General features: G+C 42.0%; 1 protein-coding gene across 2 annotated transcripts in view; it reads right to left on the bottom strand.

Moving 5' to 3' along the window:
* Window positions 1–8,761: 8,761 nt before the first annotated feature.
* LRRTM4 (leucine rich repeat transmembrane neuronal 4) overlaps window positions 8,762–21,210 on the bottom strand; it is an 894,177-nt gene continuing 881,728 nt past the window's right edge. For both annotated transcript variants that reach the window (XM_069766595.1, XM_069766594.1), the window contains one exon: window positions 8,762–9,806. Coding sequence is in view for 1 of the 2 variants with exons in the window: in XM_069766594.1 (XP_069622695.1) it covers window positions 9,582–9,806 (225 nt within the window). In the remaining variant the exon portion in view is untranslated. The remainder of the gene's footprint in view (window positions 9,807–21,210) is intronic.

Genomic DNA, 21,210 nt, shown 5'->3' with positions numbered 1-21,210 from the left:
TCAGACTTTAAGATTGAGTCCCTCTTTCATAAACTAAACAAGATATGTCTCCTTATGTGTCACACACCACATGGCCACCTAAGGTTGTTAAATTTTACAATGACAATTCCCAGTGAATGCATTTGTATCAGTTGAAAGCAATGTAAAAGTTGAAAACGCATCAAAAACGCTGCATGTGAACATAGCCCAAGTGATGGAGGAACATTTTGGTCTGGGGTTTATTATTTTGCCTTATATACAAGTCATTACCCTGGAAAGGATGTACCTTAACATATTTCCCAGCAAAATCCATTTTGATTTCGTTTTTGGATGTTTTTTGGTGCACCTGTAAAAAATGGTGTGAAACTCTGACAACATTGCTTACAGATGTGACCTTGGAGTCAGAAATGCTTCCAGGGGCGAACCCCATGATGTTCCCATGTCATTTGAGCAGTGTTTCTATAATTTTCAGACGTTTTTAGACCTTAAAAGGACCTCGGGGGATCGCGGTAAAAATACTCGGGTTTCCCATAGACTTACATTGGGCTCGTTGTTCAGGTCTAGTACCCGAGTATTCCAATTTGCTCGACCCGAGCAATGAGCACCCGAGCATTTTAGTGCTCAATCATTACTACTAAGAAAGCAAAAATTCTGCCAGGGTATGTAAACTTTTGAGCACAACTGTGCATATATCTATATATATATATAATTGCCTAAGGTCCACTTCCGTCTGTCTGTCCCAGAAATCCCGCATCGCTGATTGGTCGCGGCTGCCAGGCCGTATATATACACACACATATACGCAAATAAATCTTTCAATTTTCACACTGCCAGCAATACACTGACTCATATCCTATACCATTTTACTACAGCATCTAACAAACGTGAACAGAAGTTTGTTGTTGATGGTGGACCTTATGCTATTAGCAATTTATATAGAGGTGTTGCATACAGTAACCTGCCTGTAGCCTGCCTGTGATGGCAATAACACTTCTGAAAATTATTCTGTAAAGTACAGAAAACTTGATTTAATCAATAGGTCATTTTCTGACAATACCTACTATTACCAGTTTGATTTATCCAAGAATTAAAGGGGCTTTCCCATGAACTAATTAGATTCTAATCAGCAGATCTTGGAATAAGTTCAACAATTGAATGTGTTTAACCCCTTCACGACATGTGCTGTACTAGGACTGCGCATGTCCTGTATCCCCCTTTGATGTGGGCTCCGGCGTTGAGCCCACATCTTTTCCGGCCTAGCACATGTCAGCTGTTTTGAATAGCTGACATGTGCCTGGAACAGCCAGAGATGGAATCGCGATCCACCGGAGGCTATTAACCCATTAAATGCCGCTGTCAAACTCCGACACCGGCATTTAACATGCGCTTCTGCAATCTCACCGTAAATCCGCCCATCGGTGACCCCCATCATGTGATTATGGGTCACCGATGGGTTGCCATGACAACCAGATGTCTCCTGCAGACCTCTGTGGTTGTCAATACCGAATTGCTATGAGCGCCACCTGGTGGTTCGTGCTCATAGCAAGTAAGGTATTCTGCTACATACAAGCGATCTGATCTTTGCCTGTATGTAGCAGAGCCGAATCTTCTAGTCTCCCATGGAGGCTATTGAAGCATGCCAAAAGTAAAAAAAAAAAGTTTTTAAAAATATTAAAAAAAAACCTTTCGCCCCATTCAAAATAAAACAATACAAAAAATGAAACCTACACATATTTGGTATCACCGCTTTCCGACTAGCCCAATCTATCAGTATAAAAAAAGAATTAGAATGTAAGTCCGCAAGGACAGGGTCCTCTCCCTTCTGTACCAGTCTGTCAATGTAAACCTGCTTACTGTAATCGATATCTATAGCTCTGTATGTAACTCCTTTCTCATGTACAGCACCATGGAATTAATGGTGCTATATAAATAAATAATAAAAAAACCTGATCGCTAAATGGTGTCACGATAAAAACATTCAAAATGCCAGAATTACATTTTTTTGGTCATTGCAACATTGCATTAAAATTCAATCACGGCAGAACAAAAGAACGCATCTGCACGAAAATGATATCATTAAAAACGTCAGCTTGGCACTCAAAAAAATAAACCCTCACCCAACCCGAGTTCATGAAAAATGGAGAAACTGGGTTTCGGGAAATGGTGCCATTTTTTTTTTTAACAAACTTTGGATTTTTTTTTTCCACCACTTAAATAAAATAGAACCTAGACATGTTTGGTGTGAGATAGTCTTCAAAATTTGCCTCTGCTATATACTATGTAATGGCCGTGTCTGTTCATGCCACAACTCCTGGGTAGGGGAGGAAGCAAAGAGTTTACATATAAGACAGCAGGGGATCACAAATGCTGGTTTCTGTAAGAAAAAACATTTCTCTTGTTTAAAACCTTGCTTTACCTCACTGAAATAATCAGCTGTGATCCCGTGCTCCTGTCTGTATACTCTTTTGCATCCTCCCTGCCCAGTAGCTGTGGTATGATCAGACCATGTTCCTGCACCATCAGACACAGACATTACACAGTACACAGCAGGGGCACATTATAAGATTATCTCAGCACAGGGACACTTATTTAACACATTCAATTGTGGAACTTATTATTCCAAGATCTAATAATTACTATATACTTTAATTATGGGAAACTCCTTAAAGGTCCCTAAACACACTAGAATAAAGACAACATTATCTGCTGAAATAATAGGACCAGATGAAGATGTGTATGGAGGTCCCCTGACTCACCCCCCAAAAATGATTTAAATGAAGATAAGGATAGGTCATGTGGAAATGTAAGGCCTAATCCTTTTGAATCCTTGCATAATAAGTGAGATGTTTTTCTCTCCTCATTTAACCCCTTCACCCTGCTTTCAACTTCCTGACCAGGCCATTTTTTTCAATTCTGACCACTGTCACTTTATGAGGTTATAACTCTGAAACGCTTCAACGGATCCTGGTGATTCTGAGATTGTTTTCTCGTGACATGTTGTACTTTATGATAGTGGTAAAATTTAGTTGATTTGACTTGCGTTTATTTGTGGAAAAAAAAAAACAGAAATTTGCCAAAAATTTTGAAAATGTAGCAATTTTTACAATTTTAGTTTTTATGCCCTTAAATTAGAGAGTCATATCATACAAAACAGTTAATAAATAACATTACCCACATGTCTGCTTTTCATTAGCACAATTTTGGAAACAAAACTTTTTTGTTAGGAAGTTATAAGGGTTAAAAGTTGACGAGCGATTTCTCATTTTTACAACAAAATTTGCAAAACCCTTTTTTTAGGGACCACCTGACACTTGAAGTCACTTTGAGGGGTCTATATGACTGAAAATGCCCAAAAGTGACACCATTTTAAAAACTGCACCCCTCAAGGTACTCAAAACCACATTCAAAACGTTTATTAACCCTTCAGGTGCTCCACAGGAATTTTTGGAATGTTTAAAAAAAAAATTATCATTTAACTTTTTTTCACAAAATTTTTAATTCAGATCCAATTTGTTTTATTTTACCAAAGGATAACAGGAGATATTGGACTGCAAAAGTCATTGTACAATTTGTCCTGAGTACGCCTATACCCCATGTGTGGGGGTAAACCACTGTTTGGGTGCATGGCAGAGCTTGGAAGGGAATGAGCGCCGTTTGACTTTTCAATGGAATGGAATTGAGATTGGTCACCATGTCGCGTTTGGAGAGCCACTGATGTGCCTAAACAGTGGAAACCCCCACAAGTGTCACCATATTGGAAAGTGGACCCCCTAAGGAACTAATCTAGATATATGTTGAGCACTTTGAACCCCCAAGTACTTCACAGAAGTTTATAATGTAGAGCCATAAAAAGAAAAAGCATATTTTTAAAAAAAAAAATGATTTTTCGCCCCAAATATTTTATTTTCTTAAGGGTAACAGGACAAATTGGACCCCAAAAGTTGTTGTGCAATTTGTCCTGAGTACGCTGGTACCCCATAAATGGGGGTAAACCACTGTTTGGGTGCAAGGCAGAGCTCGGAAGGGAAGGAGCACCATTTGACTTTTCAATGCAAAATTGGCTGGAATCGAGATCGGAACCCATGTCGCTTTTCGAGAGCCCGTTATGTACCTAAACAGTGGAAACCCCCAACAAGTGACCCCATTTTGGAAAGAAGACCCCATAAGGAACTTATCTAGATTTGTGTTCAGCACTTTGAATGCCCAATTGTTTCACTAAAATTTAGAATGTAGAACCGTGAAAATTAAAAAATATTTTTTTTTCCACAAAATGATTTTTTAGCCCGCAATTTTTTATTTTCCCAAGGGTAACAGGAGAAATTGGATGCCAAAAGTTGTTGTCCAATTTGTCCTGAGTACGCTGATTGTTGTGAATTCCGCTCTTGGGCTCCCTCCGATGGTTGTAAGTGGCACTTTTGTGAGTTCTGCTCTTGGGCTCCCTTTTGTGGCTTCTAGTGGTATGGCTGCTCTTTGGAGTTAGCTGTCATCAGCTGCCTCCATTTATCGTCTCTTCTGCTCGGCTATTTAGGTCTGGCTCTTTCTTAAGCCAGTGCCACTTGTAAATGGTTCCTGGTTGGATTCACATCTCTTTGGAGTTCCCTGTTATCCTGACCAGTTCAGCAAAGCTAAGTTTTTGCTTGCTCTTTTCTGTCCATAGATTGTGGACTTATCCATTCTGTGCTTTCTATGTTTGTCCAGCTTATCAGTGTGAATTAATTCTGTCTTGCTGGAAGCTCTGGGAGGCAGATTTGCCCTCCACACCTTTAGTCAGGTGTGGAGATTTTTTGTAAACTCTGTGTGGATTTTTGTAGTGTTTTATACTGACCGCACAGTATTCCATCCTGTCCTATCTATTTAGGCAGACTTGCCTCCTGTGCTCATCCTGGTTTCATTCTGTGTATGTCTTTTCCCTCTCCACTCAGTCATTATTTGTGGGGGGCTAATCTATCCTTTGGGGATTTTCTCTGAGGCAAGATAGCTTTCCTGCTTCTTTCTTAAGGGGTAGTTAGCTCTTAGGCTGTGACGAGATGCCTAGGGAGAGTTAGGAGCATTCCACGGCTACTTCTAGTGTTGTGTTGAGCTTAGGGACTGCGGTCAGTACAGTTACCACTTCCTTCAGAGCTCGTTCGATGTTGCTCCTAGACCACCGTATCATAACAGCTGATACCCCATATGTGAGGGGAACCACTGTTTGGGCGCTGTTTGGGCGCACGGCAGAGCTCGGAAGGGAAGGAGCGCCGTTTGGAATGCAGACTTATATGGATTGGTCTGCAGTCGTCAGGTTGCATTCGCAGAGCCCCTGATGTACCTAAACAGTAGAAACCCCCCACAAATGACCCCATATTGGAAACTCGACTCCCCAAGGAACTTATCTAGATGTGTTGTGAGAACTTTGAACCCCCAAGTGTTTCACTAAAGTTTATAATGCAGAGCCGTGAAAATAAAAAATATATTTTTTCCACGGAAATGATATTTTAGCCCCCAAATTTTTATTTTCCCAAGGATAACAGGAGAAACTGGACCACAAAAGTTGTTGTCCAATTTGTCTTGAGTATGCTGATACCCCTTATGTTGGGGTAAACCCCTGTTTAGGCGCACGGGAGAGCTCGGAAGGGAAGGAGCGCTATTTTACTTTTTCAACGCAGAATTGGCTGGAATTGAGATCGGACGCCATGTCACGTTTGGAGAGCCCCTGATATACCTCAACAGTGGAAACCCCCCAATTCTAACTGAAACCCTAACCCAAACACACCCCTAACCCTAATCCCAACCATAACTCTAACCACACCCCTAACTCTAATCCCAACTCTAGTTCCAACCGTAAAGTTAATCCAAACCCTTACTTTAGCACCAACCCAAACCCTTACTTTAGCCCCAACCCTAACCCTAACTTTAGCCCCAACTCTAACCCTAACTTTAGCCCCAACCCTAACCCTAACTTTAGCTCTAAACCTAACCCTAACTTTAGCCCCAACCCCAACCCTAACTTTAGCCCCAACCCCAACCCTAACCCTAACTTTAGCCCCAACCCTAACTTTACTCACAACCCTAACCCTTACTTTAGCCCCAACCCTAACCCTAACTTTAGCCCTAACCCTAACGGGAAAATGGAAATAAATACATTTTTTTAAATGTTATTATTTTTCCCTAACTAAGGGGGTGATGAAGGAGGGTTTGATTTACTTTTATAGCTTTTTTTGGCAGATTTTTATGATTGGCAGCTGTCACACACTAAAAAATGCATTTTATTGGAAAAAATAGTTTTTGCATCTCCACATTTTGAGAGCTATAATTTTTCCATATTTTCGTCCACAGAGTCATGTGAGGTCTTGTTTTTTGCGGGACGAGTTTACGTTTTTATTGGTACCATTTTCGGCCACATGACATTTTTTGATCGCTTTTTATTCCAATTTTTGGGAGGCAGAATGAACAAAAACCAGCAATTCCTGAACTTCTCTTAGGGGGGTGTTTATACCATTCCTCGTGTGGTAAAATTGATAAAGCAGCTTTATTCTTCAGGTTAGTACAATTACAGCGATACCTCATTTATATAATTTTTTATGTTTTGGCGCTTTTACACAATAAAACCTATTTTATATAAAAATTAATTGTTTTTGCATCGCTTTATTCTGAGAGCTATAGCTTTTTTATTTTTCTGCTGATGATGCTGTATGGCGGCAATTTTATTTGCGGGACATTTTGTTCAGCGGTATGAAAATAAAGCGTTGTTTTTTGCCTCGTTTTCTATTTATTTTTTTTGTGGTGTCCACTGAAAGGGTTAACTAGTGGGATAGTTTTATAGAGCGGGTCGTTACGGATGCGGTAATGCCAAATATGTGTACTTTTATTGTTTGTTTTTTTATTTACATAAATAAATGGATTATATATAAATGGAAAATATTTATTCATTTATTTTTTCCTTTATTTGGGGATTTTTTCTTTTTTATACATTCTATTTATTTTTTTTACACTTTATAACATTGTCCCGGGGGGAGGGACATCACTATATTTCATCAGAACGCTGATCTGACACTTTGCATAGCACTGTGTCAGATCAGCGATCTGACAGGCAGTGCAGGAGGCTTTCCGGTGCCTGCTGTGAGCAGGCGTCGGCAAGCTATCTCAGCGAAGGACCCGGAAGGAGCTCCGCGGCCATCTTGAATAGAGGGACTCCTTCCAGAACACCGGAACAACGCGATTAGATCGCGTTGTTCCGGTGAGAGAGCGCAGGGAGCCCCCTGTCCCTGCGCCATGCCCCTCTATGTCGCTGTCACTACTGACATGTGACAGCTCACATCATTGTGGCTTGCTCTCTCTCCGATCATCGCGAGAAGGGGACAATATTGAGAGTAGTATTCAGCGCCTACTGCCCCACTAATATCCTGAAGTCTTTGTTCCCGGTAAAAAGGTAAAAACAACAATATCTCTTACCTGTCCAAAGTTGAAAGAATCCACTCCATAATCCATCTGTGTGACATTTGCTCATCAGAATGAATGGGGGTCTGAGGCGACCAATCATGCTGTAGGGCTGGGGAGAATGATTCACTGCAGCGAGAGTGGGCCCATGAACTGCGCTGATCTCAGCGAGATCATTGCAGTTCACCTTGAGAAAAACACATTATACTTTCTTAGGCTAGGGTCACGCAATGTTTTTAACGGGGCCACGTTCCGGGGTTGCGGTAACGTCCCCGTTCTCGCAGATCCCCGATCTGCGAGAGCGGGGAACGGACCGCGGGCGCGCCTCGGACGCTGCAAGCAGTGTCCGCGGCGCGCCAGAAAACACCGGCGCGTCGCTAGCGTGTGCCGAACATGGCACGCGCTAGTGCTGCGCGTTCCCATTGCCGTGAATGGGCGCGCTAACGGACCCTTTGCACGGCGTTAATTTCGCCGTGCAACGCTGTCCGTTAGCGCGTTCCCATTAACACAATGGGAACCTAGCCTTACAGTGAACTGTGATGATGTTACTGAGGTCAGCGCAGTTAATGGGCGAACACTTGCTGCAGAAAGTCATTCTCTCCTGCTCTTCAGCATGAGTGGCCCATGCTTATGAGCAAATGCTGCACAGATGGATTATGGCGTGGAACACTATGGATTCTTTCAACTTCGGACAGGTGAGGGATATTGTTGTTTTTTATTTATTTTTTATTTTTTTTACAGAGGACATTGTCTTCAGGGGATTAGGTGTTAAGTGAGTATAATGTGTTTTTTTTTTTTAATTATTCTTCATTTTACACTGGATGTAGACAGTGGGGGCTGATTGCAACTCTCAATATTGTCCGCTGCTTGCGATGATCTTAGCACGAACAGGGGACAATGATGAGAGCTGCCTCCAGCAGCCGGCGTCGGGGGTCAGCGTGAACATTACCGCTGATTACCAATCCCCGGTATGTGTCACACTGATGACACATGGATGTCATTTGTGTGTCATCAGTGTGCACATGTGCGGGACGTTTTGCAGAATATGCTGCTAATAAAAAACAGGCATCTCAGCATGGAAACACACTGACATGGGTGCAGGCCCATTCACTTGAATGGGTCTACGTGTGTAAGTGTCTCTGGTCTGTTTGAAAAATATCACCCCACACTCCGGAGACACTGGAGTCGAGAAAGATGACAAACGGACAAATAAGTTTGGTTGACAGCTATTTAAGGTCTATGGGACTTCTAGTCCCGTGAAAGTTTAGGATTGAGGTTTCTGAAACCTTTACTAAGTTATTTACCAGTAAGTATTTTTTCAATACCATATACACCATTGGAACCAGAACAACATATACTTTATGCATAACGTTTTTCAGATTTTTTATTGATAAAAACTACACAAAAGCTATAACTGATCATAATAGTATTTTTAAAAAAAATTATACTCTTGTGATTTAACCTTGTCAATAAAATTCAAATTAACCAATATGGGAATGATAATCCTTGTATGTATGACGGGGCCAGGCTTCTCACTGCCTGTTCTGCAAATTTAATTTTTTTATGATTCTAACCCTCCAATGAGTGACTCTATTCAAGGCTGGTTTCTCCCCAATGCCGTGCCCTGTGGCTGGCAGTCTGATAAAAAGTAAAACTTTCTAACTGGAAAACAGGAAATAAACACAGTTCAAAGAGATCCACTGGGTTATTCGACATGAAACAAGAAGCATTCCCTTCCCCAAAATCCCCAAAGTCTCCCCATTTTGGTTCATCTGTATTGGAACCATGCAACGTGTAGAAAAAATGAAACAAAATGTACAAGCAGATATTACTCCCGCATTCAACGGAAGTGGATCCAAAATTGGTTAAGGAATCCTTTGTGTGGATCCAGTGTTATGTTTTTATCTTATTATTTTATTAACTTTATTTTTTTACACCAGTGGGGCTTAGGATAATACTTTAAAGCCAAAATAAACCCCATGCTGTTCCTAATTCATCCAGTAATGGTCCATGGCCCTTCAGCCAGAAGTTTGTTTCGTGCTCAATGTTTTTAGTTTTGCATTACTTATTGATTATAAGAGCACGTAATATCTCCAAGGAACTCCAGACAACTGTCATCTGTTACTGTGAGTTTGTCCACTTTTTCTTCTCCCAAGATGCACAATCCAGGAACAAGACTCCAGACGTTATTGGTTTGGTATCCTCTCAATGTATATGGCGGGTGCTGCTGAGCGAGCTATGGTGGAGATGTAGCTCTGGTCCCTACTAAGCTCTAGGTTGGTGGTCTCTCTTTGCTCTCGAGATGTCCCATCATAGCCCTTATTTACAAGGAGTGTCTTGTGTGTCTGGCAATATCCAACCATGGGCTGGTCATAGCTGTAGTATGGTAGAGTCTTGATCTGCCGCGGAATCTGTTCATAGACAAAGAATAAAAAAAAAATTAGAATTCACGTTGATCCTAAGGAATGTTTTAGTCATTCTACTATTATTTAATAAATAAGATGAGAAAGGATCGAAGAACAGTAATGATTTCAATCTTTGCATGGCATAGGCAAAATAAACCAACAAATCCAGTAAAAGCGGGATTTTCTTTCCCAAAAAAATCACACTGTTTTTAGCATGGCTTATAAATAGCAACATGTAAGATCCAATTTTGTAACGCTGTATTGTACTAGGACATACAATCTATGAAGACAGACGCAAATGAGTCTCTTTAAGATGAGTATACTGCCCTAGTTGATCACATCACCCATTAGGTGATTAAAACTTGGGCAGTTTTTCCCACTACATAGAAAGAGGGTGATGGTGAAATGGCCCAAGGGTTTAAATGGGTATCTGACGTTAAAACAATGGTCCAAGTCAGGGAGTGTTATAAAATAACCAAAAAAAACTAAATTCAATGGTATAATCTCCAATCACTCAAGCATTACCACTCCTGATGTATTGTTCTTCAGTTACCTAAGCATTGAGGCCAGTGACTGGCTGCAGCAGTCAGACAACAGATGTACAGGACTTAATCCTACAGGAAATGATGACATCCTGCTCCTTTATCTAATCATTGGCCTAAGTGGTCAAGTGACTGAAGAACAGGACGCCATCACTGCTTGCCCTGGCAAAAGCCACCGAAACAGCAGCACTAGAGCCAGAGGTGTAACTTGAAACTTGTGGGTTAATTGCAGAAGTGTCAATGGGACTCCCAATTAATGTATAGTAATGGTCTGTTCATATGAGTCAAAGATGCCTTTGGGGCCCCGTAGGCTCCAGGGCTTAGGTGCGATTGCAGCCTCTGCCCCTAATATGGCTATGACCATAAATAAATCAATACGCAAGTTTGATGGCAAGAGTTGGACAATCATATTAATTGAAAGGGCCTTTGTAACCCAGCATCATATAGTGGCCCCAGTTTGATCTTTGTTATGGGGCCTCTTTTCCTCTATGTGCACCTATGGTATTATACTAATTGTACAGTAAATGACAAATCTGCCACTTCCAAATGTAGACTATTTTTCTTAAGATGTTGAACAATCCCAAGTTTGTATTATAGCTCACAACAATTCATCTAATTGGAATATATATATACAGTACAGACCAAAAGTTTGGACACACCTTCTCATTTAAAGATTTTTCTGTATTTTCATGACTATGAAAATTGTAAATTCACACTGAAGGCATCAAAACTATGAATTAAGACATGTGGAATTATATACTTAACAAAAAAGTGTGAAACAACTGAAAATATGTCTTATATTCTAGGTTCTTCAAAGTAGCCACCTTTTGCTAGTGTTTCACACTTTTTTGTTAAGTATATAATTAAACATGTGTTAATTCATAGTTTTGATGCCTTCAGTGTGAATTTACAATTTTCATAGTCATGAAAATACTGAAAAATCTTTAAATGAAAAGGTGTGTCCAAACTTTTGGTCTGTACTGTATATACCTTATTTCTTTAGGAAATAGTAATTAATTACTATATATTATAAAATATTATATCCGATCATACAGCTGTATCAGCAGACAATAGTCTAAGTGGAATGTAACATTGAGTGTCAGAGATTGAGAGTAAATGGAGAATAAAATACCGGATTATTAGCTGCACTTAAAAAATATGAAAACCAAGGTGGAAAGTGCAGCTAATTATCCTGTAATTTCTCCTTTTCTATGTATAATATATATTAGTTTACTGCATGATCCAATAATACATGCTAGGCAACTGCTCTCTGCAAATATGTTACTAATAGATCAACTTAAAGAAGAGTTAATAACAAAGTACAAGTATTCCACAAGGTGTTGTTCCCTGGGGGTGCACTTCCAGATTTAAGAAAGGCTACATGCTGTATGCTTGGTGATATTAATTTTCTTGATAATAGTTGATAAAAAAAGAATTTAATTAAAGAGAACTTCCTAGCTTAGAAATGTTGTGCAAACTATGGACAGGATTTTATAGAGCAGAAAGAGAAATACATGCAGCCGCACACTCCGGTCCTGAGTGCTGGCGGCAGTGCCGGGTATTGAGGTGCAAGACTCGTGCCAGTTTCTCGCAAGTGTGACCCCGGCCTTAAACGCAATATCTGTTTAATTTTTTAAAAAAGGGAAAAAAATGGTGTGGGTTTCCGCGCAGTTTTCAAAACCAGAGAGGGAAAGCCAGCGACTGGGAGCCAATGTTTATAGCCTGGAAAAGAGGTAACACTCATGGAGCTTCCCAGCCTATTAGTATAATCTCACAGTTCTATATTTAGCATTTACTCGCTATTAAAATAGGGGCACCCCCCCAAAAAAATGATGTGGGGTCCCCCTATAATTAACAACCAGAAAAGGCTAGGCAGACAGCTGCGGGCTGATATTAATAGCCTAGGAAGGGGCCGTGGATATTGGCACCCCTGGCTACAAAAACCAGCTCTCAGCCACCCCAGAAAAGACGCATCTCTAAGATGCGCCAATTCTGGCACTTAGCCTCTCTCTTCCGACTTGCCCTGTAGCAGTGGCAAGAGGGGTAATCAGGGGCGGATTATCAGAGGGTCAATATGGGCGGCAGCCCGGGGCCCAGTGGTGTGGGGGGGCCCTGGCTACCGCACAGATTAACCCTCTGAAAGTCCGTTCCTGAGTGTGACTGTGAATGCCTGCCGGCATCGGGCCCCGTCTCATCTGCTCACCGGGCCCCTTCCGGCGCTGCAGCGGTTTCCTATTGACGTGCGGGCACACTGGAGCGCCTGTAGGATGGTCACATCTCCTGATTTGACAGCTCTACATGGGAGATCGTCATGGGACAATCGTTATTAAATGGATTACATCGGAACATTTTGGAAGTGCATTGAACAGCAAGGTGGATTGCTGCTGAGGGAAAAAAGAAAAAAAATCTCTCTTTAAATCTTCAGCTTAGCGAGTGTGAACAAACTGAGTGTAACCTGAGCGTAAGTGCGAACGGCGGTAATTGTGTGACTTGTGATTCAGGGAGTTTCCAAGGGAGGAATTACTAAATTGCTGTCTATATCTTATTAATACTTTGCATTTTTTTTGTTTTTTTATTTAACGGTTCTGTCTGGTGCAATCCCCATTAGGAAATGTGCTCCACTATTGTTAATGCCATCCTGTGCACATCTTGCCACATGTATGCAATCCTTCATTAGCCGGTCAAGGGTGCATACTGCTGTGCGAGATGTGAGCACGTTGTGCATTTGGAAACCCAGATTCTGAATCTAAATGTGCAGCTGGCAACACTGAGATCCATTGACAATATGGAAAGGAGTCATCTGCTCACTGAGCAGATGCTCAATGGGATAGATGAGGGGGGATGGTAGGATGGAGCTGCAGGACAGTGGTGCAGCAAGCTGGGTGACAGTTAGAAGGCTGGGTAGAGGGAAGAGAGCCAGGGAGGCTAGTCCTGATCTGGCACACCCCAGTAAGTTTGCTAAGTTGGTAGATGAGGGGGGTGCCAGTATAGGGGTAGCACTGCTGCAGCCAGGCATGTCCTCTGAAAGCCGGAGGAGTGACTGCTCCAGTAAGGAGGGAAATAGGAGAGCAGGGCAGGCCAGACAGGTGCTGGGGGACTCAATTATTAGGGGAACAGATAGGGCAATCTGTCACAAAGACAGGGATCGTCGAACGGTGTGCTGCCTACCTGGCGCTCGAGTCTGACACATCGCTGATCAGGTTGAGAGATTACTGGGAGGGGCTGGTGTAATTGGCACAAATGACAAAGTTAGAGGTAGGTGGAAGGTCCTTAAAGATGATTTCAGGGAATTAGGCTGCAAGCTGAAAGCAAGGACCTCCAACGTGGTATTTTCCGAAATACTGCCTGTACCACGTGCCACGCCAGAGAGGCAACGGGAGATTAGGGAGGTTAATAAGTGGCTCAAGAATTGGTGTAGGAAGGAGGGGTTTGGGTTCCTGCAGAACTTGGCCGACTTCTCAATTGGCTACAGGTTCAACGCTAGGGACGGGCTGCACCTCAATGGGGAAGGTGCAGATGTGCAGGGGAGAAAATGGCTAGAAGGTTGGAGGAATGTTTAAACTAGGGATTGGAGGGGAGGGTATTCATTTTATAGGAGGGGAAGATAGTGCAGATAGAGACCTGGACACAAATAAGGAAGATGGGGGTGGCGGTGGCATGGGGGGTGGGGTTAGAACAGTTACTAATTTAAGAAAGAATAGAGGTACAGAGAGGAACATCAAGTGCATGTATACTAATGCCAGAAGCCTTGCCAACAAAATGGACAAATTAGAATTAATGTTGTTGGAGCATAATTATGATATGGTGGGGATATCTGAGACATGGCTGGATGAGAGCCAAGACTGGGCTGTTAACTTGCAGGGCTATAGTCTGTTCAGAAATGACCGAACAGATAAGCGAGGGGGTGGGGTGTGTCTATATGTAAAATCATCCTTAAAACTCATCCTGCGTGATAATATAGGTGAATCTAATGAAAATGTAGAATCCCTGTGGGTAGAGATAAGGGTAGGGAGAAAAAATAATAAATTACTGAAAGGAGTTAGTTGTAAGTCTCCAAAAATAATGGAAGCAACGGAGAATATCCTCATAAGGCAAATAGATGAAGCTGCAACTCAAGGAGAAGTCATTCTTATGGGGGACTTCAACTACCCTGAAATAGATTGGGGAACGGAAATCTGCAGTTCCAGCAAAGGTAATCGGTTTTTGACAACTATGGGAGACAATTACCTTTCACAACTGGTTCAGGACCCAACAAGAAAGGGGGCTCTGCTAGACCTAATATTAACCAACAGGCCAGACCGCATATCAAATATAAGGGTTGGGGGTCACTTGGGGAACAGTGATCACAAAATAATAAGTTTTCATGTATCCTTTAATAAGATATGTAGTAGAGGGGTTACAAGGACACTAAACTTCAGGAGGGCAAATTTCCAACGGATGAGAGATGATCTTGGTGCAATTAACTGGGATGATATCCTGAGACATAAAAATACACAAAGAAAATGGGAGACGTTTATTAGCATCCTGGATAGGACCTGTGCACAGTATATACCGTATGGGAATAAACATACTAGGAATAGGAGGAAACCAATATGGCTAAATAGAGCTGTAAGGGGCGCAATAAGTGACAAAAAGAAAGCATTTAGAGAATTAAAGGAAGTAGGTAGTGATGAGGCATTAAATAAATACAGAAAATTAAATAAATTTTGTAAAAAGCAAATCAAGGCAGCAAAGATTGAGACAGAGAGACTCATTGCCAGAGAGAGTAAAAATAATCCTAAAATATTCTTTAACTACATAAATAGTAAGAAACTAAAACATGATAGTGTTGGCCCCCTTAAAAATAGTCTGGGTGAAATGGTGGATGAGGATGAGGAAAAAGCCAATATGCTAAATGACTTTTTTCATCAGTATTTACACAAGAAAATCCCATGGCAGACAATATGATCAGTGATAACAAAAAATCCCCAATAAATGTCATCTGCTTTACCCAGCAGGAAGTACAGCGGCGTTTAAAAATCACTAAAATTTACAAATCTCCGGGCCCGGATGGGATACACCCCCGAGTACTGCAGGAATTAGGTACAGTCATTAATAGACCATTATTTTTAATCTTTAAAGACTCCAAAATAACAGGGTCTGTACCACAGGACTGGCGTATAGCAAATGTGATGCCAATATAACTCAGAAATTATAGGCCAGTAAGCTTAACCTCTACTGTGGGTAAAATCCTGGAGGGCATTCTAAGGGATGCTATACTGGAGTATCTAAAGAGGAATAACCTCATGACCCAGTATCAGCACGGGTTTACTAGGGACTGTTCCTGTCAGACTAATCTCATCAATTTCTATGAAGAGGTAAGTTACAGACTGGACCAAGGGAACCCAGTGGACGTAGTGTATATGGACTTTTCAAAAGCTTTCGATACTGTGCCACACAAAAGGTTAATACATAAAATGAGAATAATGGGGATAGGGAAAAATATGTGTAAGTGGGTTAAGAGCTGACTCAGGGATAGGAAACAAAGGGTGGTTATTAATGGAGCACACTCGGACTGGGTTGCCGTTACCAGTGGGGTACCACAGGGGTCAGTATTGGGCCCTCTTCTTTTTACCATATTTATTAATGATCTTGTAGGGGGCATACAGAGTAGAATTTCAATATTTGCAGATGACACTAAACTCTGCAGGGTAATCAATACAGAGGAGGACAATTTTATATTACAGGATGATTTATGTAAACTAGAAGCTTGGGCTGATAAATGGTAAATGAGCTTTAATGGGGATAAATGTAAGGTCATGCACTTGGGTAGAAGTAATAAGATGTATAACTATGTGCTTAATTCTAAATCTCTGGGCAAAACCATCAATGAAAAAGACCTGGATGTATGGGTGGATGACAAACTCATATTCAGTGGCCAGTGTCAGGCAGCTGCTGCAAAGGCAAATAAAATAATGGGATGCATTAAAAGAGGCATAGATGCTCACGAGGAGAACATAATTTTACCTCTATACAAGTCAAAAGTTCGACCACACTTAGAATACTGTGCACAGTTCTGGTCTCCGGTGTATAAGAAAGACATAGCTGAACTAGAGCGGGTGCAGAGAAAAGCGACCAAGGTTATTAGAGGACTGGGGGGTCTGCAATGCCAAGATAGGTTATTACACTTGGGGCTATTTAGTTTGGAAAAACGAAGACTAAGGGGTGATCTTATGTTAATGTATAAATATATGAGGGGACAGTACAAAGACCTTTCTGATGATCTTTTTAATCATACACCTGAGACAGGGACAAGGGGCATCCTCTACGTCTGGAGGAAGGAAGGTTTAAGCATAATAACAGACGCGGATTCTTTACTGTAAGAGCAGTGAGACTATGGAACTCTCTGCCGTATGATGTTGTAATGAGTGATTCATTACTAAAATTTATGAGAGAGCTGGATGCCTTTCTATAACAGTATAATGTTACAGGGTATATACACTAGATTCCTTGATAGGGTGTTGATCCAGGCAACTAGTCTGATTGCCGTATGTGGAGTCGGGAAGGAATTTTTTTCCCCAAAGTGGAGCTTACTCTTTGCCACATGGGTTTTTTTTTGCCTTCCTCTGGATCAACATGTTAGGGCATGTTAGGTTAGGCTATGGGTTGAACTAGATGGACTTAAAGTCTTTCTTCAACATTAATAAATATGTTACTGTTCATTTATTATTCATTTATTTTTGCAGGCAATCGAGGGCGTCGGGGATTAGCTATTTGGTGAGTACGTACTGTATGTGTATATGTATGTACTGTATGTGTAAGAGTGGGTTGTTGTTATTTTACTATTCAACACAGTAGCCGGATGATGGGACTACTACTGTCCTATCATTGGCTAATGCTGTCACTGTTCTATGTGACAGCAGATATAGCCGGATAGGACTAATAGTCGCATCGGATGATGCCTGCTTACACACACACAGCCGTGCACACACCCGCAGAACCCCCCCCACACACACACACACACACACACACAGATACAAACAGACACGCATATCTTCTCGGCCCACACACAGACTCTGCCCACACACTCTTCCTCCTCCTTATCTGCAGCATTTCTCACAGGCATATCCGCAGCAAATCCACAAATCTTTTTACACCTGTGGTTTTGCTGCGGATTTGACTGACTCAATGGAAGTCAATGGGTGAAGAATTGGTGCAGATCTGCAAAAAGAATTGACATGCTGCGGAAAATAAAACGCTGCGAATCTGCAGTGATTTTTCCGCAGCATGTGCACACCAAATCTGGATTTCCCTTTGACTAACATTGGTTGTGCACTACACTGCGAATTTGATGCAATTCAAATCAAAATCCGCAGTGTGTGCACATAGCCTTATGGCGGAAAACTCCACGCGGATTCGCAGAGTTTTATTTTCCGCAGCATGTTTATAGATAGATAAGTAATAATAAAATAAATAATACCAAGCCCGATGTTTAGTAATGAACATAATAAAATGGTACACAAAGAGTAAAATACACACACATCTATAGATAGATAGATAGATAGGTAGGTAGATAGATAGATAGATAGATAGATAGATAGATAGATAGATAGATAGATACAGACAGACAGACAAATAGATATATCTATAGATAGCTATCGATCAGGTCCGGACTGGCAATTCTGGTAAATGCCAAAAGGGCCTGTCTGGTTGTGGGCCGCCTTGTCTGCTACGTTGTTAACAGAATCTGTGTTCTCAGATGCCCATATTGTTAAGGCCGGCATAAAAAATCGCATTGCACTCGGACCAATGTTAACATATGGGGCAGCTCCCAGCAGCCGACTTTTTGTCAGCCGTTTTCCTTGGTCCGAGACAATCGCAGCATGCTGCGATTGTCTCGGACCAAGGAAAACTCTCGTTATAACTGGACCCCAGCAATGGAGGAGATGGAGAAATTCATTTCTCCGCCTCCTCCGCAGCTGTGCTCCGATCCTCCCTGTGCGAGAGAATCGGAGCACAGACGCATGACACTCGGCTCCTGCTCTGCTGCGAGCAGGAGCCGAGTGTCATTAGCATATTGCATCCGATGTTCTCACATTGGATGCGATACGCCAGTGTGAAGCCGGCCTAAGAGTTGTGACGGAGCACAAAATCGCTGAGTCATCACGTAACCCAAAAGGGTACGGGTATCAATAGAAATATTGGTCTTGTAGTAAATTTTGCTTTCCTCCATCCAGGGTAATATTAGTAATATATCCCATCTGGTGCTTGGGGACGGGGACAGCATGGGCCTGTGTGATTTCAAATGCCAGGACTCAATTTCATCTCCTGTCCGTACCTGCTATCTATAGATATTCACTTATATTTGTTTTGCGTGTGCAAATATTATATGTGAACATGTTATGTGATGATATTATGGTATTCAATGGAGTATGTAAAAGAAGAGGTTGGACAAAGAAATGACATCACGATTCTTTTTTTTTATGTTAAATAATAGATCTTTATTTAGCTTACAAAAATGCATACAAATCCGCGTGAAACAAATGCATGAAAATCTGCATCAAATCCGAATCAAAAATGCATCAAATCCGCGTGGATTTTCAACTGTGTTTTCTGTCAAGAGAGGAACAGTCCGCGCAAAAATTTCCACAGGCAAATCCGCAACGTGTGCACGTAGCCTATAGCCTAAGTCTCCTCTTGGTCTTATTTTTTGCAAGCTAAACATTCCCAGGTCCTTTTACAGTTCCTTGAAGGATATAATTTGCAATTTGCTAACCATTCTGGTAGCTCTTCTCTGAATTTGCTCCAGTTTTTTTATGTATTTTTTAAAATCCGGTGCCCAGAACTGGACACAGTATTCCAGATGAGACCGGACCAAGGAGGAGTAGAGGGGGATAATTACTTCACATTATCTAGACTCTATGTGTTAGGAGTCGAGTTTCCTCTGCTGCACAGGGGGATCTCGATCCGTGTCTGCTGCGGTCTCACATTCTGTATCGGCCGCAGTGGGCTCTGCTCAGCGGAGACGTCGCTCCCAGCGTCTCGCTGGGGCTGATTCGGTGCATAGGGTCACTACTGCCTTTTCTGGCTTTCCTATGGTACCCTGCACTGATCTGCGGCGAGCGGGTCTCTCTGGGACTAAGTCCTTATTTGCACACACTGAGCATGCCCAGGGCAAGGTCTCCCATTGGAGGTCGAGGGTCACATGTTTGGTCACATGTTCAGGTACTGCAGCACATCCCGTTGGTCCTCCAGGAAGGTCCTGAAAGGGCAAAACTTCGGTAGCAGCTTCCTGTGCTGCAACTATATAAACTGCGCATGACCGCACGGCCATGCGCTAGTATTGTCTTATGTTATGTGCTTTGCGCCAGTGTGGTCACATGTATGTGTGTTCAGGGACCCGGCTGAAATAAGCCCCTAGAATGCTGGCTCCTCCGGCGAGGAGATTGAGTCTGAGTGTATTCAGGGACCCGGCTGAAATAAGCCCCTAGAATGCTAGCTCCTCCGGCGAGGAGTTTTGTGTGTTTGTGTGACCACTGACTGCTCACTGTTTGGGCAGTTAGCCTGTGCCTCTGTGGAGTCTAACAGGGCACAGTGCTTTCCTTTAACGGCTACTCAGTGAATTAACTGAGTTAGTCTATACCGCCATATAGCTCCGCCGTTTGCTAGCAGCAGGTACTTCCGCACGGTGGACCCTGGGCTGCGAACGCACCAATATCAATAAACATCTCTATTTACTCGGTGCGTTCCGCTAGCCCTAACACTTTGCTTCTCTTAATACATCCTAGAACTGTGTTTGGCTTTTTTTGCTGCTGCATCACACTGTTGACTCATGTGCAGTCTGTGATCTGTTAGTATACACAAGTATTTTTCACACATCCTGTTGCTTAGTTCTATTCCTCCCATTCTATAGATGTAATTTTTGTTTTTCTTGCCCCGATGTAGAATCTTGCATTACTCCCTGCTAAATTGACAGAATTTCAGAGATATGGGCATTATTATTTGGTGCTATTTTTATGTTCTTTGCAAGGGGGTGTGGACTACAGGATAATAATGCAGGACAGCCTAAAGACACGCCCCAGAGGATCCTGTTAGCTACACCTCCTTGTAAAGACCAGACAAATTAGCACCAAGTAAAAAGACGCCCATATCACTTGAATCCTATGGCTGATTTAAAAAAATAAAATAAAAAAACAGAAAACTGAATTCTAAAGGTGGCAACAGAAATAAAATAAGAGCAAAAACTTGCCACTTTTCACCTGGTGACAGGTCCTCTTTAAAAAATTCTGTCAAATGCTTTTTGCCACTGACATCATTTACTGTTATTACCACAGTGGTAGTTTGTAGTTTACAGCCAAGGGGCATCTGACGGAACTATAAATGTCATAAAGGAAATCTGGGGAACAGGAAAATTTCCATCTGCACGCATATTGCTGTTATGGTCTCCACGTGATTCTGTGTAGCTTAAAGTGATTATATCAACAGGTTTCCCTATGTAAACTACATCCACTGGCTTCACATCCAACACCAGCTCCCCCATGCCTCCAAAAAATGTCATGTTATTGTCCTGATCAGTACGCAAATTGGTGGCAAATGTTCCGATGCCGTTTTCAGGACCGTGTTCTATGCTTTTTCTTGGCCCACACTCACTGATTCTCCTACCTTCATTGGCATGGGTGACTTCTGAGTCATCTGAGTGCAGTCCGATTTCCGCATACTGACAGAATGGAGAAGGTGGGGAAATGTTGTTCTCCATCTTCTCACCTCCTCCGAGAGATGCGAATAAGGCTAAGCTGATACTCTGACTAAAGTCGGAATCAGTGTCATTTACATAATGGAGACAATCATCACTCGTGTGACCCAAACCTAGAAACCATTTTTAGAGGTAG

The sequence above is a fragment of the Ranitomeya imitator genome, chromosome 4 (genome assembly GCF_032444005.1).
Source record: "Ranitomeya imitator isolate aRanImi1 chromosome 4, aRanImi1.pri, whole genome shotgun sequence".
Taxonomy (NCBI): domain Eukaryota; kingdom Metazoa; phylum Chordata; class Amphibia; order Anura; family Dendrobatidae; genus Ranitomeya; species Ranitomeya imitator.
This window is presented reverse-complemented; position numbering and strand designations above follow the sequence as displayed.